This window comes from Podarcis bocagei (genome assembly GCF_964188305.1).
Source record: "Podarcis bocagei genome assembly, chromosome: 13".
Lineage (NCBI taxonomy): Eukaryota > Metazoa > Chordata > Lepidosauria > Squamata > Lacertidae > Podarcis > Podarcis bocagei.
The window spans coordinates 16,827,997-16,851,393 of record NC_138138.1 but is presented as its reverse complement, the minus strand read 5'-3'; the positions used below and the strand labels follow the sequence as shown (position 1 = coordinate 16,851,393).

The window sequence follows — 23,397 nt, the reverse complement described above, 5'->3', positions numbered from 1 at the left end:
TAAATTGACCAGTTGTTGTAAGTTTCATTTCCATCTTTACAGCGTTATGGTCGGAGCAAGTTTTTGGGCAGATTTCTACCTTCTTAATCTTTGGAGCCGTGCCACTAGTAATCCAGATTTGATCGATTCTGGTCCAGGTCATCATTGCTTGGGAGAAAAAGGTTCCCTCTCTCTCCAGAGGGTTCCTTGTTCTCCATATGTCTATCAAGTCCATATTTTCCGTCATTTCAAAAAAAGTCTTAGGGAGTCTCCCTTCCTTGGTAGCTGTTAGTCTTTGTGCCTTGTCCATGTTAGTGGAGACCACACCGTTCATGTCTCCCATAATTATCATATTGTAATCCAAATAGTCCGTGAGAGTTTCATGAAGTCTCTTGAAGAAGTCAGATTTGCCTTCATTTGGTGCGTAGATTCCAACAATCAAAAATTTTTCTCCTTGTACTTTTATCTCCACTGCCAAATATCTCCCTTGTTCATCTTTAAACATCATTTTTGGGGCCCATTTCTCTTTTACATATATCACAACTCCTCTTTTTTTAACTTTGTCCGATGAAATAAATTCTTGTCCTAGTCTTTTGTTTATAAGTAATCTCCTGTGAGCTCTGGTTATATGGGTTTCTTGTAGGCATATCAAATCCAGTTGTTCTCTGTTCAAAATGTGAAAAACTTGTCGTCTCTTCAAAGGCCCATTGAGCCCATTACAATTCCAACTAAGGAATTGCAGAGCCATCTTGTTATTTTTCTGACACTCCTCCAACAGCTCCAAGTTGTTGTTCTTCTTCTGATGGTGGTGGAATATGTCCAAACGAAAGATTTAAGATGTCTATTGCTCTCCTCTGTTCTGCAATTGGGTCCACAGTTCCCTTCTGCAGGTCCTCTTGATTTCTTACCAAAAATTTCTCTTTGTCTTGAATGGTCTTTATTTTCACCTTCTTTCCCTTGTAATCAAAGGACAATCCCTGTGGGAATTCCCACCTGAAGCGGATGGAGTTTTTCTTTAACAAAAGAGCCAAGTCCTTATAGAAGTTTCTCAAATCCAAGATATATTTTGGGATGTCTTTAAAAATCTGTACAGCTGAATTTCCAATTTGCAAGGCCTTTTCAAAATGTAGTCTTAATATTTTGTCTCTTTCTTCCTTGGATCTGAGGGTAATCAGACAATCCCTCGGGGTCTTTCTGTCCTGTTTTTTGCCCAGTCTGAACGCTGTTGTAATTTTGAATTCGTCTTCCTCCAAATCCTCCCAGCAGTCAGCAAACTCTTGTGTTAAGAACTCCACGAGATTATCACCTTCATTCTCTGGAATTAATCTCAATTTCAGATTTCTCTCTTTTCTCTGTAGTTCCCAAAGAGCCAGAGTTGCATCATGCTCATAGACCTTTTTGGCGATCGGTTCTAGATTCTCTTGCGTCTCTCCAGCAATAGCTCTCGCTTCTTCCGCAATTTTTCGTGTTGCAGAATTTTCCTGAACCAATTTGTTTATAGATTCTGTATTCCGGTCTAGTCTTGCTGATATCTCTGTTAATTTTTGTGTATTTTCTGAGCTCTGCTTTGTTAAAGTCTCCAGGGATTGGTTTATCTTAAGTAGGGCTTGTGTCACAGCATCCATGGAGACAGCTGTCACTTTGTCTTGTCCTGTTGTTCCTGTAGGTCCTGTAGGAGTTACGCCTGTAATCGAGCCTCTCTTCTTTTGTTGCAGTTGCTGTTGCTGGTGCTGTTGTTGTTGTCTGGTCTTGGCTCTTGTAGCTATCTCTTCTTGTGTACCACTCATGTCAAGGTCGTTTCCCACGGGAACCGTTTCCCAATGGAAAATTCCGCTGTCCTAAGCTGTATCGGCCTTTTCTTTACCCTCTAGGGGGAGCAAATCAAAATGTCCAGATACAAAGGCAAAGAGAATGTCCAAGTACAAAGAAGAAAGGAGGAAAGTTCAAAATAAATATAGCAGGAGGCTTGTAGATACAAGTTGCCACAGTTTCCCAGTATCTGTAGCAACAGAGGATATTCAGTCATGGCACACAGTACTTGCTTGCAACTATTGCAACCACTTCTTCAAGGCAACCAAGGTTAAATTTTCAGGTACAACATTTGTAATGAATTAATTTCAGACAGGAAGGGACGCGGGTGGTGCTGTGGGTTAAACCACAGAGCCTAGGACTTGCCAATCAGAAGGTCGGTGGTTCGAATCCCCGCGACGGGGTGAGCTCCCGTTGCTTGGTCCCAGCTCCTGCCAACCTAGCAGTTTGAAAGCACGTCAAAGTGCAAGTAGATAAATAGGTATTGCACTGGCGGGAAAGTAAACGGCGTTTCCATGCGCTGCTCTGGTTCGCCAGAAGTGGCTTAGTCATGCTGGCCACATGACCCAGAAGCTGTACGCCGGCTCCCTTGGCCAATAAAGCGAGATGAGCGCCGCAAGCCCAGAGTCGGCCACAACTGGATCTAATGGTCAGGGGTCCCTTTACCTTTAATTTCAGACAGTGCAGAGCGGGCAGAATTCCCAAAGTTTGCACAAGAACAGGAATTTGTTCACATGATTACCAGTCCATGCTACCCACAAGTTAATGGTTTAGCTGAAAAGTGTTGGGTCAGAGGGAGATGCAACTAATACTGAGACTGTGGGTTCAATGCCCAAGGAAGCAAGCAGAAGTCTCCATGTTGAGAAAGCTGGGTATGTTTCACTCGGAAATGAGGAGAGTGAGAGGAGATATGATAGCCATTTTCAAATATCTCAAGGGCTGTCTCATGGGAAGATGGAGCAAGCTTGTTTTCTCCTGCTCTGGAGGGTAAGACTCAAACCAATGGCTTAAAGGAGATTTCAGCTAAACATCAGAAAGAACTTTCGGACAGTGGAACAGACTCCCTCAGGAGATTGTGGAGTCTCCTTCCTTGGTGTCCCAAACCCTTGGCTTACCTGGTGGCAAGTCAGTAGGTCAAGTCCAAAGCTCAAAGACCAGGAATCAATCCACGCAAGGAAAGTTGAAAATCCAAAAGGTCAGGAAACGCAGGCCAGGTTTGATCCAAGTAGGCCAAGTCTAAAGTCCAACAGTCAGGATATGGTCCCGAGTCAAACCCAAAGCACAGCCCTGCAGAGGTCCAGGAACATCCAAGCCAATTGAACAGACACAGCACCTCTGCTTCCCTTTTGCACTTTGCATGCTGAGTGCAGCACCTGGGCTTGATGAGGCATGTGATTCTCACCTGTTCCAAGCCTTCTCCAGCTGAGGAATCACACACCTCCTCCTCCAGAGCTAGTGAGCTCCACCTGGCCAGCTAGTGAGCTGGGCTGTGGGCCCTTGCTTGCCCAGCTTCCTAGAGCACCTCCCTATGCTTCAGAGCCCACCATGTTGGAGACAGGGGCCCCTCTGGCCATAGCTGTCAACTTTTCCCTTTTCTTGCGAGAAATCCTATTTGGAATAAGGGAATTTCCCTTTAAAAAAGGGAAACGTTGACAGCTATGCCTCTGGGTCCTGCTGCTCTGGTTCCTGTGCCCTGACCCCCACCCCCTCGCCATCCTCTGTCACCCTGTACTTCCTTCCCCATCCCCTGCTTGTCCCAGTCCTGGCTACACTCCTTGACGGGGATCCTCTTCCTCCTCTCTGTCATCCTGCCAGTTCACGACACTTGGGAGGTTTCTAAGCAGAGGCCATCTGTCATGGATGCTTTAGCTGAGATTCCTGCATTCCAGGGGGCTGGACGGGATGACCCTCAGGGTCCCTTCCAACTCTACGATTCTCTGTTCTCCTCTTTATCCCAAGTCAAACCCAACTGTTCTGAGAATACAGATGTCTGACAAACAAAGCAAGCACTTGATCACTCAAGCTCGTTTCTTTGCTGCTGGCTAGCCTGAGCCCACCTCCTCGAGAGCAGAAACAGTACGAGAAGATCAGCCTTTGGCCCCATTCTCTGGACAGTAAAAGATGGTGGGAATGTTGGTATCAATTCTGTCTACTGGGTGCTTGCGGGCCAGTGCCACCAAGAAAAGATGACCTTGACCACTTTCCTTCCCAGTCCCCCTGGAGACATTTCTTTTGCTCAGCTTCCTGTTTGACAGCAGAAAACTTGTATTGTTCTTTATCATCCCTGGCCATATTGGCTGGAGCTGGTGGGAGTTACTGGCTTCCCATTCTTGTTCTAGAATCATGATTTTCACTTTGAGTCCTGGTTTAAATCCCCAGGCAAGTTTAAATCCCCAGAGGGAGATGTTTTCCTCGCTTACTTAAGAGAAAGCCTCCATCCCAAAGGTGTGTTCTTGCAGTAAAGTTCCTTACAACACAGTTTGCAGAAGAATCCAGCTTAGGCCCAATGCTCACAGGGTAAGAGAGAAGAAACAAACAGCAAGCACAAAACAACTAGAGGGATGCTTTGCACTGCATGAATTGTACACCAGATGGCAGTAGGGAGCTTGAAGAAACAGGTGCAACATTGCACAATTTGTTCACCTGAAAAAAGAACAGAGCTTTTAAAAAATATTTTATTATGTGATTTTTTAAATATAAAAAATCAATATATCACATCATCATGTAGCTTAACACAGTCAAATTTGCTCTCTTTATAATATCCATTTTACGGCACTCAAATTCTTCCCAACCTGAAATGTTTAGGATGTTTCACCTGGCTCTAGTATGTCACACATGCTTGCCAAGTCCCTAAAGTGTCTTTATATGTTTTCAATCCATACCATAACTCTTTGTAACTTGTACCTGAATACCCTTTGCCGTTCTGGTTCTTGGCTTACCAAATAGGGGTTTGAGTGAAACAAACCAGAGTTTTGATTTCAAATGTAATGGTTAGCCAAGGATCATAGTTTGCTGCTTATTATCGGTAGAGGAACAAAGCAGGAGTAATGTAGGCATTCAGGTTAAATTGTTCATCATCCCACTTTACTTGTGACTTGTGAACACAGCTGCTGACTCATGGTTGCCAATAATATCACTTGTCAAGGGAAACAGGGGACAGATACAACTGTGGAAAATTTCCACTAAGCACATGGAAAAGCCACTGAAGAATCCACAACAACGTTTAAGGCAGACACAGTGCTGCTTTCTAGTATGTTATCTCAACAGCTAAAAATTTGTTACACAAAATGCGTAGGGTCCAGGATTATGTTAGTTTGCACTTAGTTCCCATTGAAGTCTATGCAACTTAAATAATGACTGAATTTTCACATTGGTGTCAACGAGTACTAAGTGCACCTAGTCCAGTCTGGATGCTATCCACAAATTATTTTCAAGGCCTTTATGAATTTCCAAAACTTCAAACTTAGTGATTTAAAAATAGCCACTTTTCATAGCAAAGATGTCCTTAAATGTATGCTAACACAAAAGCCATAATTACAAAAACAAGGCGAACATAACGTTCCTCATTCACGTAGATCCTTATGTTGTGGCCAACCGAAAAATTTGGTTCTTTAAATAGGTACACAGCTGGTTCATTAAGTCTCTGTTTTGCCCCTCAATCCAGTGCATTTCTACTAAAGAATCGTCCCCTTCTTTCTTCACAACTAACATACACTTGAAAAGGAACCATTCATCCTGTCCAAGCTCAAAAAGTAGGCAACCACCGCCAAAGTTCTTGGACCTCTCCTCTTTTCCATCACTGGAATCTTCTAAGCTTGCTGAAACAACAGCTGGTTCCTCTGCTTGGCTGTTTTCTTTGGTATGTCCCTCGAGGTTTTCTTCTTCAGTATCAGGCGCGCTATTCAGTCTGCCATCCTCTTGGGACTCAAGGCTGCAACCAAGTCCCGCCAATGCCTTTTCAGTGGATCTGTCTTTTCCATCTTCTGTGGACCTGCCTCCGTTGTCTTCCCCAGGCCCACCTCTGTCGTCTTCAGCAAGTCCTTCCTTGTCTCCTCCAGCAGGCCCACCTTGGTCGCCTTCTGTGATGTTACTTGCATCGTTCAGGTTCTTTCCTTCTGTTGTGGCTTGGAGGAAATCCACAGAGGCTCGAGGAAGTTCGCGAAGCTGCCTGACACGATCCCGCTTCTTTCTCCGCAAGTGAATCCAGGAGTTTTCTACAGCTGTTAGGAACAAACTGATCTCGTCTTTCCCGCAGGGAATGCATTTGTGCTGCACCTATTGAAGCAAACGCGCACAGAGTTTTAGTGTGATTCGCTGGTGTAAATTTGCTGCTTCCTGAAATGACATCACATTTAAAAGAGGAAGGCAAAGGGAGAATTGTTGCAGTTACTATTACCTTCAGGTCAGTGAGGATTTTTCTAATCCATGCTGCAACTACTGCCATCTCTTCAACAGCATCAATCCCCACTGAGGAAGCTTTAGTAGCTAACTCTTTGGCTGTAGACGCCAAGACTAGGAACGTGATTGGTTTCCGAGGCTTCTCTAGCTTTCGTTTCTTAGAAGGAGGCGACTGAGGGGAAAAGAGGAAATGGAATAATTAAAAATCTAAAGAATAGTACTGCAGTATTCAGAGAATGAATAGAAAATGTGTAAATAATTAGGAAAGCGGGTGGCGCTGTGGTCCCCACTGAGCCTCTTGGGCTTGCCGATCAGAAGGTCAGTGGTTCGAATCCCCACGACGGGGTGAGCTCCCGTTGCTTGGTCCCAGCTCCTCCCAAACTAGCAGTTCGAAAGCACGTCAAAATGCAAGTAGATAAATAGGTACCCCTCCAGTGGGAAGGTAAATGGCGTTTCCGTTTGCTGCTCTGTTTCGCCAGAAAGCGGCTTAGTCGTGCTGGCCACATGACCCGGAAAAACTGTCTGCGGACAAACGTCAGCTCCCTTGGCCAGTAAAGTAAGATGAGTGCCGCAACCCCAGAGACATTCGCGACTGGACTTAACTGTCAGGGGTCCTTTACATTTACCTTTATTTAATTAGTATCAATATGTGGTGACTTAAGGAGGTTCACGGAAGGAAAATTTCCCATCCCCACACCTCAATAACACTCTCTGCTACATCACATGAGGCTCAGGAGCAGCCCCATAACACCGTGGGGGGCACAGGTGGCTATAGAGAGAAGAGGCAACGGGAAATATTCTTTCTGTGAACTTCTGTAAGTTAAGCTTTCTTTGGACCCAAACCAGGAACTACATCGTACAGCAACAGCAGCTAGAATTATGTATGATTAGTATTGGAAACAAATAAAATCCCCAATCAGGGGAAATGGGAGAACGTGTAACACAAAAACACAATTATTGCAAAATTAATACATTACATATGGACTGTGGGAGGGAAAAAATGAACTGTTCAGTAGCAATTGGGGAAAAAAATTAAACTGATATTGAACAAAGCATGTAATTCAATTTCTGCCAGTTATGTACTATGGTCCAAGAGAATTTCGTACACCTGAATCTGATAGTTGCAGTCTGTACATTCATTAACATAGTTGATGTATGCTGTTAAGAAACTAAGGAAGAAGCAAAAAGGTGGGGGCACAGAAATTTGATTACTCGAGTAATCACTCAAGTAATTTTGTGCAACTAATCAGAGATCTGAATGTGTGTTTATCGAACAGAGGTCTTCTTCACCCCATCCCGCCAGGCCTATGTAAATTGCTTTGGAAACTCAGGAGCTTGTGACGCATTAAGGGAGAGTCCTAAGCGATAACACAAGATAACGAATTGCGGGAAAGACACGTGGGCACTTACTGGCACTTTGACATTTTCATAGAAGCTCCAAGCCAGCGCCCACCTCATGGTGCGACCTTGGCAGAATTCAGTGTGGGTGACTTTAGGAACCTGCACACAAAGAAAAACAGCAAGCCAACCTTACATTTGGGGAGTTATTTCCTTCAGTAACTCATTACGACTTCAGACCTACAGTGGTACCTCAGGTTAAGTACTTAATTCGTTCTGGAGGTCCGTTCTTAACCTGAAACTGTTCTTAACCTGAAGCACCACTTTAGCTAATGGGGCCTCCTGCTGCCGCCACGCCGCTCGAGCACGATTTCTGTTCTCATCCTGAAGCAAAGTTCTTAACCTGAAGCACTATTTCTGGGTTAGTGGAGTCTGTAACCTGAAGCGTATGTAACCCGAGGTACCACTGTATTTTGAGCTAGGACCCCAAAACATCCCACAGTGGCATTTTACTCTTTTAGCTCTACATTACAGCATTTCACATACACACACAAAAAAAGGTGTCTGCGGCCCTTTCCTCCAAAGTCTCTGATCATGGGCAGCATAGACAAATAACTTCTTGTCCAGTTCACAGGGAGCTAAATGAGGCTGGGTCTATAGTGCAGCAGAATGGAGCAGGAACAAGGAAGGGGGCAGAGTAATCTGAGGGCCAGGAAATGCTCTGAAGGCACAAGATGCAGCCACCTTGTTGAAGCTAAGCAAGTCTAGGTTAGGCTAGTTCCTACATGGTGGCACACCTTGGATTCCTGTGATTTAAATGAGTTCAGTGGAAGAAAAAGCAGGATACAAACATAAACAGGACTGACTGGGCTACTTCAGACTGCAGATGCAGGCAGGGTTGAGTGCTCTCCCACAGAAAACAACTCCCTGTAGTTAGAAACCTGGCACAACAGGATTGGCACACTCTTTTTCTCCTTGCAGGGAGGTGTACCTTTGCTGTTTAACAGACAGGTGGAGCATTGAGAAGGGCACCACTATTTTCACCTGCGTTTTCAATCCAGGTTCAAGAACTTCTGCAAAAGGGGTTCCAAAGGACAGCTCATCCGGCAGCCGCAGCTGGGCTGGGCTGAGGAGCCCTGCATGCAGCCGAAGGAGGGAGATACATGTCTCGCAGTGAACCCCATATTGGTTGTTGGTGAGAACACACCTCTGAAAAAAACAGGTTTTAATGCGCAAGGAACGCTGCTACTTTTGTCCACCGTGCATTAAATTCTCAAACTCTGCTGTGTTGACTAAGGTTGGTGTCTTACACACACCTGCCTGGATCTAAGGGCCATTGCAGTCGGTGGGACCTCCTTTCAAGTAGTGTGTTAGATCGATAGGGGTGCCAGGTTCTGCAGCCTGCCAGTGGAAAAACCGTTTAGTATTTCACACAAATGGAAAGTGCAGCTGCGAACAGATGTAATACAGATAGCTGCAGTGTGTTTACAGAAATGCTTACCCCATGGATCCGAAGCTCCTCTTTCAGGGGTGCCAGGCTGCACTTCTTCCCCAGCATGCAACTGTACCACCTGCAGTAATGAAAGACATTTCAGAACCAAGGAGTTTAGAAATCAGACTAAGCTCTCTCAAAACTAGCCTCTTGGGGGTTCAAGTTTCAGAACACAAAGGTCTCGTGACTGCCAATTTTTAAAAAGGAAAATGCTTTGAGAAACAACTGCAGACTCTATTACAGTCATGGGTGAACCATACTCCAAGATTTGGAAATAATGTTAAGAGCGCACCTTTTCCTTCTCCTACTATAGCAAAACAAATGCTCAAAACCAAGCCCAACAACTTTATTCCAAGTACTGGAATTCATGCCACATCACAAATATATTTTAATCAGTGGTTTCAGTTGTATAAATCATCAACATCATGATGATGATTATTTTATTTTATTTCCTATGAAGACTGGAGAGGATTGATTGTTCTGTTTTTAATCTATGGTGAAGATACTGATATTCTCGTTATTATGTGTGTATTTTAAATGATTTATTTTTTATTGTTAATGTTGGATTTTGATGGCCTTTGGCTATAAACAACAAGTTTTTTATTTGATCCAGCTCCGAGGGTCTTCTGGCAGTTTGCTCACTGCGAGAAGTAAAGTTACAGGGAGCCAGGCAGAGGGCCTTCTCAGCAGTGGCGCCCTCCCATAAACAACTATTTGACTTTTAGAAGTCATCTGAAGGCAGCCCTGTATAGGAAAGTTTTTAATGTTTGATATTTTATTGCGTTTTGTTTCGTTTTGTTGGAAGCCGCCAAGAGTGGCTGGGGCAACCCAGTCAGATGGGTGGCATATAAACAATAAAAATATTAAATTCTTACCGTAATCTTTTTTTAAGCTGCAGGCTATCGTGGATTATTCTCTTGACAAATTCCAGCTCTCCTCCTTCAGCCATGATCTCAGTGATCCCTCCAGTGTTAACAGAGCTGGGAGGGGGTCTTCTGGGATTACGAGAATTTACTCCCTGGCAAAGAATGAAAGTGGGCATCACTACCTCTTAGCTTGCTACGTAGCCATGCAAACTAACTATGAATTTTTTTTACAGATGCTTAGGTTCTTCCGCCTCTCCCAACTGTCTTTCTACACAGCATCAAATTATACTTCAAGCGTTTCAACTGTAAAGGGACCTTTAAAGAATGAGCATGTGTCAACACAAACAGGAGAAGCCCAGGGCAGAGAATCAGCAATCAACATACCTTTGCTTCCAGCTGGTTGGCAAAAAAAGGAGGGTTGCACATGCAGAAATCATAGACGACCCCAGACTCTTCTTCCAAGGCATCCAGCAGGAGCGTCTTTTGTGGTACTTTAACGACTGAAAGAAAAGGAAGCACCGAGGGTTAGGGAAAACCAGACATTTGCTTACTTTCGACAGAACTTCTAGAAATCGTTATATGCTACTTCAAACAAAAAGACAAAGGCAACCCACTTATAAAGGTGGGAAGCTTAATATCATAACCATAGCACAACATGTTGGCCGCATCATGGACATTCACAATACAAATGCTATTATGTCACTACTGTTATACCTCAAAAATTAGTTGCTCACTTTTCCAACGGTGATTGGAGATCCACTTCAGTAGCAGAAGCTGAACAAGCAATCCACTTTGAGGAGTAATACACCAGATCTCTCAGAGTTTAGGTCCCCTAACCTCTGCTGTTGCTGTGCTTCCTCTTGGCCCTCTTCCTGCCAGCCACCCCCTTCCATTCTCTTTTAACCTTTCCCCCTTTTTTCTTTCTCTGCTCTTTACAGGTTGGGTTGATTGGGAAGGCAGTTAGGAATTTTGGGGATTGTTTTCTTCTCTCTTGGCACTAGCCTCCAACAAAAATTCGAGGTGGGGGAATCATTAAATACAGTGGTACCTTAGTTCCCGAATGGCTTGGTTGTTGAACAAATCGGCTCTTGAATGCCACAAACCCAGAAGTGCTCTGGTTTGTGAACGTTTTTCGGAAGCCGAACGTCCGACAAGGCTTCCGATTAAGTGCAGGAAGTTCCTGCAGCCAATTGGAAGCCATGCCTTGGTTTTCGAACAGTTTCAGGAGCTGAACGGACTCCCGGAATGGATCAAGTTTGGGAACCAAGGTACCACTGTATAAACAAAACTCTCGGCTTCTGCCCCAAAATAATGCAATGCATGGATAATTTTGCCTGTATGCAAACTACTTTGCAGCATGAGATTGGGACAAGAGGGATATAATGATACCTTTTATAAGGTTGGATAAGTTGTTTTGTTCTACATTTTTCTTGGCAAAGCTGAAACACACATCATCCACTTCTGTTGCAATAAAATACCATCCATTCAAAGTTGCACCAAGTAATGGGTAAATACAAGAGGCACCTGTTCCTGCAACACACCCAAGAAAAGTGCAAAAGTTAAAACACTGCAGAGCATTCAAAATAAACAACCCAGAATGCATTTTCTAAGGATCTGTCTATCAATATATGAATTTTACCAGTTGGCCAGCAAGTACTATTAGGTAGAACATGCTAAATTACTTTCTACTTAGTGCCACTGTTTGAGAAGAGTATTTCCTATTCCACAAAATACCTTGCAACACTTGATGCTTCACAAGCAGGCGAAATAAGGCCTGCTCTAACCACCGTGCCTCACCACAACGCTGTCCTCAGAAGAACTCTGTACCAGCTACAGAAGTGACATGAATGAAAAATAATCCACTGGACTGCATGGTCAAAAAGCACTTACTCCTTCACAATGGATTCAGACTAAATCTACACCCAGTCAGAGCACACCCACAGAAGTACATAAACCCCTGAAAGGGAGAAAGTAACAAAGGCAAATGTGGCTTCATATCACATGCATGAGAGTTGATGCGGGAAATCTTTGGTGATCAAAACTATGTAGAAAGGACATTTTGTGTGAACTTTACAAGTTCACACAAATAGCTTTGCAAACACCCAACTTCTTAAAACTCTGATATGTATCCTCTCTCAGGACTCCTGGACATAAACAAAAACCCCAATTCATTACATGGGAGGGCACTGTGGTGTCATTTTGCCTGGTGGGTTATGTATGGGGAGGGGGACATCATAGATGTGTCTCCCCACTAATGTGAATGGTCTGGATGCCTGGTTATCATGGGAGCATAGACAGTCCGCTCCCATTATATGCTGGAGTGTGTGGCTGATGCTCTGCTCTGCGCTTTTTGTAAATAGCATCCCCCCCCTCAACTTTTGTGCTGGAAACTTACAGGACAAAGGCTAAATTATGGTGATATTGTGACAACACAAGTGGCGCACTTGTGTAGTGGGACTTAGGACTGATCTACAAGTCACCAACACGAAGCATACCTATGTCTATTCCCCATGTAGCTGAATCTTTAGAAGCAGCGTCCTGCTGAGCAATCAGATCTTCGACCCAGTGGATATAGTTGAGCCTCAAGGGAACAGTCGGAATGAGCCTTTCCAAAGGTATGTCAATTTGTAGTCCAAAGTCTTCTTTCAACAGGGTGCATGTTAAGGCTCTCACCGCTTCTGGATCCTTGAAGTTCACACTGAAAGGCACAAGATAATAGGTGCGCTGAAGAATTCCTGTTTTGCATCAAGGAACATAGTGTGGAATGCACTACAGATGCCAGACTTGGCTATGTTCACTCTTGCAAATGAGAATAGCAGGGAATTTAAAAAGAAAGAAAAAGCTTTGAGGCCTTGTTGTTCAACCCAAGCCTGATTACCTCACCACTCTACTCAGTACAGAAAGCTGGCTGGGCCAGTAAGTTTCCAGAGGTTAAAAAGCTGTTTCAGTGGAGGTGGCAAGAGAATAAAGATATCCACTTGGGGGCACTAATGAGGAGGAGCTCGGTTTGGTGCGCTGTGGTCAAACCTCTCTGCAAAGTAAGGGGCTTCCCTCCTCTGTGGCTGGAATGGAAACTGCAAGCTACTAGTCTCTTAGTGATCTCCAGTGGTACCTCTAGTTGCGGACTTAATCCGTTTCGGGGTGCCATTCGCATCCCAAAAAGTCCGCAACTAGAGCGCCTCTTCCATGCATGTGTGCGATGATCAAGCACTTCTGCACATGCACAAAGCGCACAGATCGCTTCTGTGCATGCGGCAAACCTGGAAGTAAACACTTATGGGTTTGCCATGTTCGTAAGCTGAAAGTCCGTAAGAAGAGCAGAGCACAACACAACACAACACGAGGTATGACTATAGTAGCATTTGTGGGCTTATTTCCAAGGCTGAACCAGGCCCGTGCCTGCAAATGAACACAACGCATATCATAAACTCCAGTTTATGCCGGTAGAGCATAAGACACTTAATCTCAGTAACGTGGCACTGGAAGCCACATAGGGTAAAAAGATTCCTGCATTGCAGCAAGTTGGACTAAATGACCCCGGGGGGGGGCAGGCTCCCTTCCAACTCTACAGTTCTGTGATTCCTCCTCTAACCCCCAAGTGGCTCAGGTTTTTGGATGCAGGGCAAAAAACCCCACAAAAAACCTTGCCTTTTTGCTATCGGCATGAAGTGCGATTCTTATTGGCAGACTAATATAATTATAATTATGTTACATTATATTAGGCTACTGAGAAGAATAAAATTATTATTTATGATATTACTTCTATAGATATTATTTATAGTGTTATTTCTATATTATAATATTACTATATTATAAAAACAATACTATTATTTTTGTATGGAATAATATGCAGTTGTAAATATTGACAATAGGACAATGGGGCGGAAGTCTCGAGATTCAGAGTAATCTCTATATATGGATATGCATTTGGAATGTTATAAATTCATATCTGTAAAATCAAATAAAAGTGATTTCACTCCCCCCCCTCCAGTTTTTAAATGCTTTATCGGTTGAAAACTTTGTAACAGAAGTATGCAATAGATGTTATAGGCAAAATATGAAATAAACAATTATTCATTCTTTAACTAGTACTTGCTTTGTACATCCTTCTGTGATTAAATTTGACAAGACCTCCGATCTTCCCCTTGAGTTCCTGAATTAATTTCCTTAAATATGTGCTTAAACTTTACTTTCTCCATGTTATTTGACTTAATATAAATTTTATTTTGTAAAATTATCCTACTTACACACCGAAGCTCAATCAAGACCTGCCAACGGATTGATCTTTTGACAATATTCTTTTACATATACTCTGCATATATCCCACTCTCTGATATTTTTTCCATCTGTAACGTCTCTTAACCTTGCTGATAATCTCGCCAGTTCAGCACACTCTCTTATTTTGTTTTGCCACTCTAATTTAGATGGAAATATCCTCTCCCTTCCAGCCTTTTGCGATTAGAATTCTGGCAGCAACTGTAACATACATAAAGACTCTCCTGAACTTAAAAAAAATATATGATTTCAAATAAATAATAATAATAATATATTACTAGATTATACTGTATTATACAGAATACATACATATGCTACTGAGAACTTACCTCACCCTCCCGGACAAATTTATCTGCACGTGTTGTTTAAATTCCGGGTACTTGGACGCCAGGTAAGCGAAATCCGGCGGCTTGTCCTTGTATCTGTTCCTCGCGTGCATAGATTTGTTGAGGGCCATCCCGGGAGCGCGGGCCGGACGGGGGTCGCTCTGGGAAACGAAACACCTGTTGGCAGGTAACGGCGCCCGCGCAGCACCCGCGCGTCTCCTGCACGAAAAGGCCTGCGCTGCGCGGTATCTCTCGCCCCTCAGGATGCCGGGCCCCCACAGCAAGCAGTCCTCGCAGGAGATGCGCCGAGTCGTCGTCGTCCCCGGACGCGAAGAAGTTGCGGAGGAGCAGAGAATGGGAGAGAAGCCCGAGAGTTGTAGGCGGCCCTGCGCTTCCGGTACAGCCGTCACCTCACACACAGAAACAGACAGGAAGTCAGGCGACGAGGGGTTGCTGTGCCCGGCTATCCCGCTGGGCAACTCTATGGTTAAAAAGTCCTCCCGTCCCCTCACAAAGAGCGGCAGCTGCGCCTGCGCGCGTTCTCATAGGACCATAGAGTTCTGAGGGACTCCAGCGTTACCCAGTAACCCAGCTCCCTGCAATGCAGGGATCTCTTACTTAGTTCACCCAGGGCCGGATTTAGGTTTGATGAGGCCCTAAGCTACTGAAGGTAACCTGGCTCTTTATATGTCCAGCTGTCCTTTGTCAACAACAAATTGTCGCTGTTTTTTTGGTGTTGAATAGATGCTATGGTATCTAAAGCCATTTGCACATAACAAATAGGAGCCTACACAACACAAAACACTGTTGTTGTGTGTAGGTTTTACTTAATTGTTTTTTATCTTATATTTTGGAAATGTAAAGGTAAAGGGACCCCTGACCATTAGGTCCAGTTGTGGCCAACTCTGGGGTTGTGGTGCTCATCTCGCTTTATTGGCCGAGGGAGCCGGCGTACAGCTTCTGGGTCATGTGGCCAGCATGATGAACCAGAGCAGCGCACGAAAATGCCATATTTTTTTTTAACCTTCCCACCCGGAGCAGTACCTATTTATCTACTTGCACTTTGACGTGCTTTCAAACTGCTAGGTTGGCAGGAGCTAGGACAGAGCAACGGAAGCTCACCCCGTCACGGGGATTCGAACCGCTGACCTTCTGATCGGCAAGTCCTAGGCTCTGTGGTTTAACCCACAGCGCCACCCGCATTTGGAAATGTACATCCATTTTTTCCCCTTTAATTTTTCTGGGGCCCCCCACCTAAGCTATAGCTTGTTTAGCTTATACATAAATCCCTCTGTCAGGGATGAACTGTTCATTCACCCAAGCTCCGCTTAAGATTACAGTGGTGCCCCGCACGATGAATGCTTCGCAAGATGGAAAACTCGCTAGACGAAAGGGTTTTGCGTTTTTTGAGCTGCTTCGCAAGACGAATTTCCCTATGGGCTTGCTTCGCAAGACGAAAACGTCTTGCAAGTTTGTTTCCTTTTTCTTAACACCGTTAATACAGTTGCGACTTGACTTCGAGGAGCAACTCCTAGAACGCGGTGTGGTAGCCTTTTTTGAGGTTTTTGAAGACTTTGGTGATTTTTGAAGCTTTTCCAAAACTTTCCTGACACCGTGCTTCGCAAGACGAAAAATTCGCTAGACGAAAAAACTCGCGGAATGAATTAATTTCGTCTTGCGAGGCACCACTGTATTGTACTAAATGTTTCCTGGACTTTTTGGATAGCCACACAAATAGGAAGGGACGCTTCTGCTTTTTGCTGTCGCGTTTAGCAAACAGTATCAAAGAAAACACCAGTTATGAACATGATTGTAGCTTACACTGAGTGAGGCTAGTATATAGCCTGTCACTACTTTCTTTGACTAGCGGCAGCAGAACCCGGCAGAATTCGGATGAGGGAATACAGATCTAGGCAGCTATTTTTTTTTTTTTAAGGTTTCAAGGCTGCCTTGGGATACTTCCAGCTCTTAGCATACAATGCACACATTCTGGAGAAATCTAACATCTTCCAAGACTAGAAACATTCCCTGTTAATAAAAACATCATTAGAAGAGATGGTATTTGCAGAGGTGGACTTTGGTAATACTGGGCCTGGAGTGAGGACAAAATTTGGTGCCGTCCCGAAATATTATTTTCACAATAATTCATTTTGATACAGTTGCTTTTTATGGATCTCAGCAGGTATTCATATAAATATAGGTATTACTGTTACTATTATTTTGTGCCCCCTTGGATCGGAGCCGTGTGCAGGGGAACAACCAGCTACACTGCCCTAAATCTGGAGATGGTATTTGCAAAACCATTATGCCCAACAGTTACCCTAGGATGTCCTTGTCCACTCCTTGGTGCTTCTGTTGGAAGGACAAGCATGGGGGGGTACTTAACATGACCCCAGAAGAAAGCTAGATTGGCTTGGATAACATTGGTAATGGGCGAGAAGAGCCCTCACTGACCCTAACAGAGTTATCTTCCTGGATCTTCATTGCTAAGATGCAGAGGGGTCAGTTTAGAAAGCAACTTATCAGCCACTTAAAATAGCAAGACACAGTTGGGGACCTTGTCAACACCTAGGTATATCCCAGGACAGGGATTTAGGGCTGTGCTCAGAGCCTATTTATACATGATCCAACACCCTCTCAGATGACGTCCATCTTCCAAGATCAAGACTGCAGTGGAAATTTCTGGTGTAAATCAGGTAAAGATGAAGTAACAAGATGGCTATTGGTGGACCAAGTTCTTCTCTTATCATTCATACTTCAGACCCAGCTCCTCCGGGGTGTTGCAAAATTAGCAAAGGGGGAAAAGAGTCAATCTGGTCAGTCCTGTCCAGTGAGATGGGAGTTCACAGACCTGTTTCAAATTTGCCACTCTTGGACGAATAGTGATCAGCACCTCCCTGTGAAACACATGCCTGCCACATAGAATCACTTTGAATTGCCACACCTGAAGGAATATAAAATCATATGCCGTCTGCATTTTGAACGAGTTGCTGTACATGCCTGTCTATTGCAGGCTGCATGCTCCTTTGACAGAAATGGATCCTCTCTTTTCTGCACAGCCTTTACCTCACTGGAGCTCAGTGAACATCCAGGATACTGTTAGATCTTTAGGATGGGGAACCTGAAGCCCCTTTAGATGTTGCTGAATCCCAGCTTCCATCTGCTCCTGTCAACATGGCAAATAGGGATGATGGCAGTTGAATGGCATACGATCTGGAGGGCCACCAGTTCCCCATCTCTGTCTTACAATACTACAAACCAGGTAACACATCTGATGAAATAAAGCACCCTTTAAATTATGAAGCAATCCTGCAGAATAAAATTATATCAGTGTTTTCTAAACTTCTGATAGCTGAGACACATATATTCCAGGCTTTGAACTGGAGGTCACTTCATGGTTAAACTCCAAAATGTTTATTTTTCATAATTTAGAAATGAAAATGACACGGCCATAGAAGACTCCATTCTTCTGCACAATACTCTTCTGGGCATGTTTCTGGACTGGAAAGAAGCAAGCCCAGAGCAATTACTCAGGCTGAGATGACCAACAGCTTCCTCTGAGAAAACCAATTTCTGCTGCATCCCTGTATTTGGGGGCGACTGAGTGATACAAATCATAAAACAAAACCTATGCATGACAGTAGCTGAGGTTCATCAGTAAGAGGCAAGGCCTGAGCAATGAACAATACTGGAAATGGTTTTAATGGAACTGGGCCACAGATCTTACGTTTTTGGATCTTTCCCATTGATAATGCTTTAACTTATTGTTTTGTGGGCCACCTTGGCCTCCTCTTGAGGAATAACAAGGTAGAAATGCTTTAAATAACAAAATTGAATTAATTAATTATGTGCACAACATTCCCTGTGAGCGCGTGCTTTGGACTCACAGGAACCTGCCTTTCTTGCAGGACAAGGTAAGAGTGTTCGCAAGTCACAAATTTCTCACATAGTATTTGCGATTACTCTGCCCTCTAGTGATAAAAGAAAGAATCTGCACTGGCAAGGCAAAATAGAAATTTGCATGAGGCCTGATTCTACACACCATCACAAATCATAGAATTGTAGAGGACCATAAGGGTCATCTAGTCCAAGGCAGGAATCTTTCACCCAACATGGGACTTGAACCCAGACCTTGAGATTAAGAGTCTCATGCTCTTACCAACTGAGCTACCCCAGGCGTGATGCAAGTAAAATCTGAAACCCAGAGCAACTGCTACAACCATGGTTCCTTTGGATCCAGTACAATCTACTGCTCTTTATATAGATTCACAGAACCTAGGCTCTCATTTTGTAAGTGAAGAAAAAGAAGCCAACCTTTGCAGTTCCATATTAAATCTCTCATATGCAAATAGCCCCAAATCAATGTTCTATCATCGAGCAATCACTGATGGCAGGGAAATTATTTCTGCTCCTGGCGTCACTGTCGCCAAGGTTTCCTCCACCCTTTGTTTACAATTATAAGCAAGACCAAGACTCCATGGGGTTGCAAACTGCCAAATTTTGGAGCGTTTAAGTAGAATTACAGTGGTACCTCGGGTTAAGAACTTAATTCGTTCTGGAGGGCCGTTCTTAACCTGAAGACCACTTTAGCTAATGGGGCCTCCCGCTGCCGCTGCACCACTGCCATGCGATTTCTGTTCTCATCCTGAAGCAAAGTTCTTAACCTGAAGCACTATTTCTTGGTTAGCGGAATCTGTAACCTGAAGCATATGTAACCTGAGGTACCACTGTAGTTATATCAATTATGAACTCAAATGATCCAACAGAAAGTGTTGCCAGAACTATGACTCCATTGAGTATTTTTGTTCCCTTTGTGGATGGGTAATAGTATTTTATGGCACCTAATAAGCTGTTTGATCATTCTGCATTATCCTAACAAATGTGATACACATTTGGTTCCTCAGGTTGTGCCACATGTCTCTGCCCCCATAGCATAAGGACCAACCAGGATAAGGACCAACCAGCAGTTCAAATGCAACAAACCATCAAGTTCAGTTTCTTAAAACTTGTTTAATATCCGTATTTTTGTCTGCTGGGCAAAGCCAAAACAGTCTGGCCTAGTTTCAAGTTACAAATCCATACACATTTCCTCTTTCCTTTCAGTAAAATGAACAGTGTGGCAATAAAAAGGTTTTGTTACCTGAAATAAAACCCATTTCAGCAACAGCTTAAAAAAAAAAGGGGGGGGGGGAGAGAAAAGAAAAGGGAAAGTCACAGTCTGCATTTTTCATCCAGAGAGATCTATCCTGCTTCTGTGATGAACACCATGAAAAGATGGAGGCTCCTACCCAGGCACAACCAATAGTGACTGAAACAGCTGACAGTCACTATGTAAATGGGGGTGGGTGGGTGGAGAGAGGGAAAGAAATACAATTTATGGCTCAAAGGCAGGTTGGGCTTTTAGAAAACAAAATTTTAAAACTTCTTTTTAAGTCTCACATGGGATAGGGTTCTCTCCACGAGTGATCAATAATTAGCTCCACCACAAGCTGGTAAATCCAAGTTTTAACCTGCCTGAAGTGAAAACTTGCTTTGGGCTAAGTTCCAAGAACGGCAATCGGGGGGATAAAATGCTAGGACCAAGTGCTTTCCAGGACAGCATGCTTCAAGTCTTGAATTTAGCTGCAGAAATATAACACGAGCCCAACCCCAAATGGGCTGAGACAAGGGCTCCGCAAGCAGACAGCAGCTGTACTCTGCTGTGGCAGCCAAGACACCAGCGCCTGCATTCTGCCAGCTCACACATAGCCCCAAGCTGTGTTTTGGTGAAAAAAACGACGAGTAACCATGGACTAGAAAAACCCTAAATGGAATTAATATAAGACCTGGTTTTCTCCTAGGACAAGAAAAGGAGGTTGGGGTGGGGAAGAAAAGACAAAAAAGTTGGCTGTGTGTTTTATTCTCATGCTCAAAGGCAAATTGTGGGGTGGGGTGTTTGTGTGTGTCTGTGTGTAAACTTTACCAGAAGCCTTATCAATAGCCTAATGGTATGCTCGCCTTTCCCCCTGGCTTTAGAGTTCACTTACTTTCTGCCCAGTAGGAGGAGTCCAAATACCAGTTGTTCCACCAGAGGAACTAAAAAAAGCTACACCCTCAGTTCTCAGGAACAAGTGAGGAAAACCCTTCTGTCCCCGAAGGTGGACTCGTGGCACCTGTTTGGGGTGAGATTTCTTTCTTTATTTAAAAAAGCATTATCTCAAGAACCTTTTTGCAGGGCCTTCATTTGTAATGATGAGACATCACAGTTCCTCACTTCCCTGCACAACTTCATTTAACGCCATTTAAACAGGCGCAGGCTTGCCTCCTGATCAAATGGTACCTCACCTATCCTGGTGATTAAGCCGTTGGAATAAATAGGAGGGTGAGGCACACACAAGACAGCTACACCCAGCTACACTCGCCTACCCAGGTCCTTTCCACCTGATCTGCAGGAGTAGCGAGAGATGAATGAACAGACCAACACACACACGCATACAGCCTCCACTTCCCAGCTCAGCTCTTCCGCAAGTCCCCTAAATCTCGATATGGCTTGGTCCCCCTCGCCTCGCTCCTGCTACTTCTACTTGCACCCCAATCTGCAGGAAGCTGAGGAGGGAGGGTTGAGAATCATCATTTGTGGGTGCAGAATCGAAGTCCTGGCCAAGGTACCTGACCATACAGTACGGCTTTCAAGGTTTTCAGCAAACAACGTTTTGGCCACGTGCAGGAGTAGCATTCTGCCACAAGATTCAAGCAACTGGATTCTTCTTTGGTTTACATGTCTTTCTTAAAAGGTGAAAAAAAGAGAGTCAAGAACCAAGAGCAGTAATGTAAAAAAGGAAAGAAAAAAAAGCAAACTCAAAACTCTGGTAAAGAAACGGAAACACAAAGTTTAAGATTTTTAAAAAATCTAGCTGTTCTTCAGGATAAGTGTCCTTTTGGGGTGTTAATGTAGCTGATGCTTCTGAGACAGTACAGAAAGATTTAAAAAAAATGAAAATAAAGGGAGGGAGGGAGAAAAGGGGGAAGGGAGGTAATCTGTCTAGAGTTCTGTCATCCTTGTGTGTGTTAAAAGAGAATGCCATCACCCAAAAGAGACATTAGTGAATGGATCCGAACACCACACGAGGAAAACATTGGGGGAAAATAAAAAATTAGAAACACTTAGTTTTATTCTGAAGGGGGATAACCGTCAAGTACCTGCCAAAAAGCAGTTTTCTGGGGGGCTGGAGCGAGGACAGAAACCTATGTTCCTAGCTGTAACGCACCCTCTGCATTACATTGTACTCCTCCTTCACAGAATATGAGGCCAATCTAAAGAAAAGGGAGAGGGGGCTGCCACATTGACCTGCTAGTTATTTCACCTTACAACCAAAAACCCCCCAATAAAAGTCGTTATTTTAAAACTGAAATTATTTGGGATGACATGCTAATGCTGGTGCTATCAACAGGCAGGATACTTGGCTCCCTTGCAAAGGGCTGAAGAGTCCAATGCCGATCCCTCAGTGGAACCTCACAGCATTGAGCTCTGTGGGGGTTTTTCCCCCCTTCCCCCCAAATGAGATGTAGCCTAAACTTTATTTTGCTTTTTGTCTTGTTTTTTTTTAAAAAAGAGGAACATATTTTTAAATATTGACAGTGGACCAAGTCCAGCCTCTTTACCCTGCTGCCAAGTCCGCAATTCTCCACACAGTGTGTGTGTGCACCCTGCATTTTGGAACCGCACCCGGGGTCCGTGGTGTTTGGAAGTTCACAGTACATGGAGCCATCTTTTCTCTCTGCTGCCCAGAGCGGTTAGTGCCTTTGCCGTTGCTCAGCACGAGACCAATCAATCTCCTCTTCCTTGGCCACTTAAGTTGGACTTAAGTCACCATAGAACCTTGCCGAGAATCAATGATGCCTTGCTCTACGGATGGGACAAGAGCGCAAGAGGAAAACAAAGCACCCGATACCGGTTTCTGGAGGCCGTTTTGTGGATTCCTTGCCAATCCCGAAGGCTGCTTCTCAAAACGTCTCTGACTCTCTCTCGGTTTTCTTTCTGCAGTTCCGGTTATATGTATCTTTTTGGCCTATTGTTCCTGCTCAGTTTGAAGAGCTGTTATTAGAGGATCCAGAGGTTGAGGCAATGGCAGCCGCAGCTGGGCTGCTTGTTGATACAGATTTGCGGATGTGAGGGAGCAAGTAGGGGTCACATGCTAACTGCTGAACATCTATTCGATCTTCCTTCCGGTAGGCCAGGCAGCGCCTGATAAATGCCTGGAAGACAAACAGAAAGAAGAGAAAATGGGCATGAGAAGTTGGTACTGGTAGCTCTTTTCCAAAAGCAGAAGCAGGCTGGTTTTACTTAAAATTTAAAAAAATGATTAGATAAATAAATTGTGAGTAAAACACACCCTCCTGGGCATCCTGCAATTGTCTAGATCAGCCTTTCTCAACCTGTGGATCCTCAAATGTTGTTGAACTACAACTCCCATCACCCCTAGCTAGCAAGGCCAGAGCTCAGGGATGATGGGAGTTGTAGTCCAACAACATCTGGGGACCCACAGGTTGAGAACCGCTGGTCTAGATGGTCAAGGAAGGATCTTGCCAGGCTAAGCTTTTACCAGGCACCGCTCTTCAAGTCTGATGGAATGGCATAAAAAGCAGTTGCAGGGACTTCTCCCACCCTTTCTTTCTGCTCCCTCCCTCAGCCTGCTGCAGTTAAGCTGGTCTCCAATTTTACCCATCAGGCAACTGGGTGAGTTGACAACAGAACCATGGAGTGAAAGTGAAGAGAGGAGTCATGGTTGCCTTTTTCTCTCTTCAGCAGATCTGAAAATTTTTCAATCTTAGCTTCTGAATGGTGCTGCTTGCTACATTGTAGACAGATGGTTTAGAGTGGGACTGAGTGGGTGAACCTTGCGGAGATGACTGATTGACCAGAAACCTACAGACC

At 44.1% G+C, this 23,397-nt stretch overlaps 2 protein-coding genes across 7 annotated transcripts in view; both read right to left on the bottom strand.

The window, feature by feature from the left end:
• Positions 1–4,449: 4,449 nt before the first annotated feature.
• On the bottom strand, positions 4,450–14,920 carry METTL16 (methyltransferase 16, RNA N6-adenosine). Its single transcript, XM_081166446.1, has 9 exons — positions 14,487–14,920; positions 12,378–12,580; positions 11,272–11,412; positions 10,267–10,382; positions 9,892–10,034; positions 9,026–9,095; positions 7,597–7,686; positions 6,185–6,358; positions 4,450–6,063 (listed from the first exon to the last, which is right to left on the bottom strand). Exons 1-9 carry the CDS (start codon positions 14,612–14,614, stop codon positions 5,368–5,370), a joined length of 1,761 nt encoding a protein of 586 aa, XP_081022572.1. The 5' UTR covers positions 14,615–14,920; the 3' UTR covers positions 4,450–5,367.
• Positions 14,921–19,473: 4,553 nt separating this feature from the next.
• TLK2 (tousled like kinase 2) overlaps positions 19,474–23,397 on the bottom strand; it is a 43,912-nt gene continuing 39,988 nt past the window's right edge. For all 6 annotated transcript variants that reach the window (XM_081166314.1, XM_081166316.1, XM_081166317.1 and 3 more), the window contains one exon: positions 19,474–22,718. In XM_081166314.1, coding sequence (XP_081022440.1) covers positions 22,545–22,718 — 174 coding nt within the window. In that variant the 3' untranslated portion in view covers positions 19,474–22,544. The remainder of the gene's footprint in view (positions 22,719–23,397) is intronic.

Bases quoted from the DNA above. Each gene is read 5' to 3' on its own strand.
- METTL16 (XM_081166446.1), bottom strand. From the start codon at position 14,614: ATGGCCCTCAACAAATCTATGCACGCGAGGAACAGATACAAGGACAAG. The intron at 11,413-12,377 runs GTATGCTTCGTG...GGTGTGTTGCAG, and splicing joins TACATGGGGAATAGACATAG to GAACAGGTGCCTCTTGTATT. The intron at 7,687-9,025 runs GTAAGCATTTCT...CTTTGTGTGCAG, and splicing joins AGGAGCTTCGGATCCATGGG to GTTCCTAAAGTCACCCACAC.